A 5,139-nucleotide genomic window follows, 5' to 3' on the forward strand; every position below is an offset into this window, starting at 1 on the left:
AGCCATGGAAAGTCTGATTTTAGGGATGAATAACTATGTCTTGCCCCCGGATTCTGAGTACATTTAGCGGTAGTTTATCTATTCGATAGCATTTTTTTATATGAGTTTAAATGTTATTGAATAGATAATCAGAAACCGGGGGTCAGACTCACTACATACTCCTTATCCAAGGAATTAAGCTATTGTTAGTTACAAACCTTAATTTTTGAACTATTTTCAGGCATTACCTTTCAACCCAAGATCAATTTAAGATTAGGTCATTAGCATTTTGGCCTGTTTCATCACTTATAAGTTAGTATTGAATAGTTAATTATAACGGTTTTTTCTATAGATTTGCCGTTTATTAATCCATTGGAAAGATGATAGCTGTTATTCATAAGCTGAAGAATGAGTCGTTGATTTTCTTTTTTGTAACTTCATAGGTAAATATTTTTTACATGAAGAAGTTTTAAAATATTTGTCGTTCTGTGAAGTCCAGTAACTACTAGTAAATAATATTGTAATTTTATATCATAACCGCAAATTAAACTTGCTGTGAAGATATTTACTAAATTTTAAGCTAGTAAACCTTACAGTAAGTATGGTAGTTATTTGCCTAAAATTATACTATAAATAAATAAACTACGCTGTATAACTGTTACCGTGATGTTGTCTCTTCCAGTAGGCAGCTACATCATCGAATGGAAGACGTCCAAGTAACGCCTTTGATAATGTATGACGCGAACGCTGCCGTAGTCAGAATTGATTGATACGCTTTTAAGTGCTTTATATAACGTAACGATTTTTTTATTCATTCATAAGCTGTGTTTCAGCCTTATTTCTAAACGTGGGCGTCAACATATTTAGGATATGCCAAGATTGATATATTTCCAAGAAATCTGCTGACTGTTTGTTGTTATGTGATGTTTTTTTTTTGGTTTTTTGTAACAATATCACGCGTGTTGTTCTAGAATGTATAGGTAGAACTGTATGTCTCGTCTAATAGGAGACAAGCCTATTGTCAAATACCAAGCACGCTAGCAAACTAGTCGACTATTGAAAATAATATATTTTAATATAAATTAGAAGCTCAATATCACTTTACCCAACTGACTCCGTGGGACAGTTGTTAAGGTCGCCACGCCGCTACCATTGCGTCGGGAGGTCGCGGGTTCCACAAATAATTGTTTCGGGTCTGGTTTTAATTTGTATCCATTGTTTGTATGTTTGTAAAAATCCCTGTGACACAAGAGCAATTCTTAGTGCGGGAGAGGAGAGAACCAGACCCCAGGGGCAGAAGAACCTGATATATTTCGTAGAAATTTTCTGACTGTTTTGTTATGTTTTTCCTGGAAGAGACTTTGCCCCTAATTTTCATACCTCCGTTATATTATACGGATATTTCGAGATAATGTTTTGTTAGTAGATTACGATGATATTAATTAGTTCTCAGAATTTGTTTTACGTGAACATAATTTGAGCTTCGGATTTAATAACGTCGTGTTATTAGGAAAAAAGGTAAGGAACAAGGTAATAAAATTAATTTATATTTTAAGTTATTTTTAACATTTATTGAGGGCACATTTAAGTCTTTTACTCGCTTTTGGCGTACTAGACTCATAGCCTAACCCCTCCCTCATTTGGGAGGAGACCCTTGCACAGCAATGGCATAGTCATGCAATAAAAAAATATTAAAAAAAATATTCCAACGTCCAAAATATGCCACTTGTTCACTGTTCTAACTTCACCAAGGCGGATGATGATGCAGTCTAAATAATCACGGCTAACTCCTACCTATCTGGAGTAGGCAGAAACAAAAGAACGCCACACAACACGATATTTTAAAGAATATTTCGCAACATGCTCACTGGTTACAAGTCTATACCTGCAGAAATCGAATTCATAACTACTTACTTACTCTCGTAACTACGCGCTTGACATTTCAATAATAATTTAGAGCAAATTCGACAAAGTAAAACATTTTAAGGTAACACATACATAAATTAAAACTCCATAAGCCATTAACAAGTAATATGTATGACGTGAAGTTCGCATCAGTATTGTCGTTAGCGCCAACTTTCCTTATTTGGGAATCTTTCAGACCTTCAGAAATAACTTCGCGTCAGTTTTATTGACAATATTTTCTTCTTACTTTATTTCGTAACGAACCAATTATATTCGGCATGTAACTTTTCAATTTTTCGTATGGCTTTGTGTTATATCTCGTTAATGCGCGGAAAATTCGTATGGTGGAAAATTGTATCCTTCATTAAAATTGAAAATATTTGATCGTATATGTTTATATGGCAGTTGAAATTATTTCATACTTAGATAATAATTTGTAGTCAATTATACAATTGGCTATAACACTATAAAGCTATGAAACAATACTGCGAAAACGTATTTTGTTAGGCATCCAATACTTACATCTTACATCCAAAATACTTATTTTTTTTTCTGATTACCTAAATATTTTCTGACAATATTTCACATAATGTACTTAACTATTGCAATAGCAATCGATTCAAAACTAGTCTTAATACAACACTCACAAAACAGTAAGGTCTACTCTCAGCCAACTCGTTTTCAAAACGTCAATACATTATTACACTTCACCAAAATGTTGAAAATCAAGAACCCGATCGAAAAGCATTTCGAAAAAATAACCTGTTACCACATCTACTTCTTTGTTTTTATATTTCTTTCTAAAATTCCTGTATACTGGCACATTATGAATATGATATTTTTGTCTCCACCAATGAACTATACTTGTTTGGTGCCGTTTAAAGGAAAACCATGTCCTTGCGATGATCCTGATTGGGATAAGAGTGTGTTTACTCAAACTATGCAGACGAAATATGGGATCGTGTGTGATCAAGCGTGGCTGGTTAGCTTCTCACAGAGCATGCTGTATGTGGGCACGTTAATTGGCGCTTTGCTTTTTGGATTTTTATCTGACTTGTAAGTTAATATTACTTATCATTTCGATACATTTCTTGCCGATAATTGTATTGTTGTGTAATTCAACATTTAAATGAAACTTAGTTCATATCAAAACATAGTTCCCATAGGAGTACGAGTTTGTTTTACTCAAATATTCCTAAATCCTTGGTTTGCTATTGTGTCATAATTATGTGCTCAATAATTTGCTTTTATCTTTCACTATTTACCACTACCGTCCTTAGGAGTACCATGCTTCCAATCTGTTACAAATATACCCAAGACAAGATCCAATTAACCTAACCTAATCATATTTTTCTACCTTCAGATTCGGCCGCCTCTCCATGTTTACACTGAGCTGCTTCTGGCTAGGAATAACTGGATGCTTAGTCATTGTTATGCCAACTGTCACCACCTACACGGTTATGAGGTGTTTAGAAGGGGTCGGCGTTGGAGGAGCCATCGTCATTGGCTTCGTGCTCCTCATCGAGTTCTGTGGGACAAAGCACAGGGAGATGGTGACAGCCCTCTATCACATACCGATTAACATTGGCCATATATCTCTAGCAGGAATGTCTTACTTAATGAGAGATTGCGATGTGCTTCAACTGGGTCTGTCGTTGCCCGTGTTTCTTTGCGTGGTGATTTGGTTTCTGGTATACGAGTCTCCGAAATGGTTGATGGATCGGGGTAATATACCTAAAGCGGCGAAAGTGATGCAGAAGATTTCAAAGTTGTAAGTATGAATATTACATGGGACAAAGACGTGATTATATGTGTTTATTAAAATTACACAGACACCTATAATCTTTAAATGTTAATTTTCTTATTTTCAGTAATAAAAACAACTCCTGTGATACAATAGAAGAAGAAATGAATGAATTCTGTACCGCCCGGGATGCAACGGCACAAACAAAAGTGCATTTCTTCCAAATATTCCGCCATAGAAAACTAAGCAGAAACCTTCTCTGCATGTCTTTTATATACTTTGTAACTGGCATGGGGTATTATGGAGTAGCTCAGTACATCGGAACAATGTCTGGAGACATCCACCTGAATGTAGCTATATCAGGCACTTTGCTGATTCCAGGAACATTATCCACAGCATTTTTACTAAGGCTGATGAGTAGAAGAAGGTTCCTTATGTTGACGAATTTCTTTTCTGGTGTATTCATGTTAGCAGTTATATTTATCCCAGCTGATTATCCAATAGTACGAATGGTAATGGCTTCAATCGGATGCTGTTTCTTCTTCATGTCTTTTGTTATAGTATTTTTGTACAGCGTGGAATTGTTTCCTACTTCTGTGAGAAATTCTGTGTTAGGTTTTTTATCTGTATTGTCACGATTAGGTCAGATTATAGCTCCTCCTATAAATTCTTTGAATCCTACGGTAGCTGGTGCTATATTTGGAGTTGCAGCTATTATTGGAGCAGCATTATGTTATCCTTTACCGGAGACCAAGCATATAGATCTGCCGTCCACTTTAGAAGATTCAAAAGCACTGCCTCGGACTAGACAACAGATGAATGAAGATATTCAGTTAAGATAGATTTTGGTGATTTTTTTAGAACTTGGAATGTAAAGTGTTATTTAGATATGTTTATTATTCTGGTGATTGTACTGTTTTGATATTTATGTATGGTGTGAGGTTTATAGACTGTGTATAATTTTGGAATATATTAAAACACTTTGAAGTCTATTATCATTATTAACTATTTTGAGTAAATAGTAGTACTCGTTACCGGCGGTCCTGTATGACAAGATGTATCAATGTGAATGAAGTAAGGGATGTTTGTAAAAATCGTACCAAGCGGCGTTTTATCTCTGCCTACCTCTACGGGAACACGGCGTGATTTTATAATATTTTATTTTTCTCAGACAATATCAACAATAGAAATCCCTTTTACCCATGTACGACTAATCTAACGTTCCCTTAAAAATTCCTGTCATCCAGTATGTATGTTTTTTCAGAGATTTCAAAACAAAAACACGAACGTAATACTTCCGTACAACGGGACAAGCAATTTACAATAAAACAAAAGCGCTACGGCGACACTGTTATTTTCAATAAGCTGCCTATACACAGGGTAATGAAAAAAGTTTTTATAACCGACAATGCACGAACTAAGTAAAGTATGATGTTTTTAACTTGGCCAATATGTAAGAATGTTGTTTTATAGTGCGAATGTGAGTGGAGTTTTGTATTTCTGTTTGTTTT

General features: G+C 35.0%; 1 protein-coding gene across 1 annotated transcript; it reads left to right on the top strand.

Moving 5' to 3' along the window:
- Positions 1–2,559: 2,559 nt before the first annotated feature.
- Positions 2,560–4,620, top strand: LOC142974118 (solute carrier family 22 member 3-like). The gene is made up of 3 exons (XM_076116272.1): positions 2,560–2,940; positions 3,248–3,655; positions 3,756–4,620. The coding sequence occupies exons 1-3, from the start codon at positions 2,600–2,602 to the stop codon at positions 4,468–4,470; spliced, it is 1,464 nt and encodes a 487-aa protein (XP_075972387.1). The 5' UTR covers positions 2,560–2,599; the 3' UTR covers positions 4,471–4,620.
- Positions 4,621–5,139: the final 519 nt, after the last annotated feature.

Source organism: Anticarsia gemmatalis, chromosome 7 (assembly GCF_050436995.1).
Source record: "Anticarsia gemmatalis isolate Benzon Research Colony breed Stoneville strain chromosome 7, ilAntGemm2 primary, whole genome shotgun sequence".
In the NCBI taxonomy this organism is placed as follows: domain Eukaryota; kingdom Metazoa; phylum Arthropoda; class Insecta; order Lepidoptera; family Erebidae; genus Anticarsia; species Anticarsia gemmatalis.

Excerpts from the sequence above, each read along its gene's own strand:
- LOC142974118 (XM_076116272.1), top strand. The coding sequence starts at position 2,600 with ATGTTGAAAATCAAGAACCCGATCGAAAAGCATTTCGAAAAAATAACC. Across the intron at positions 2,941-3,247 it reads TTTGGATTTTTATCTGACTT|ATTCGGCCGCCTCTCCATGT; the intron begins GTAAGTTAATAT and ends TTCTACCTTCAG. Across the intron at positions 3,656-3,755 it reads ATGCAGAAGATTTCAAAGTT|TAATAAAAACAACTCCTGTG; the intron begins GTAAGTATGAAT and ends TCTTATTTTCAG.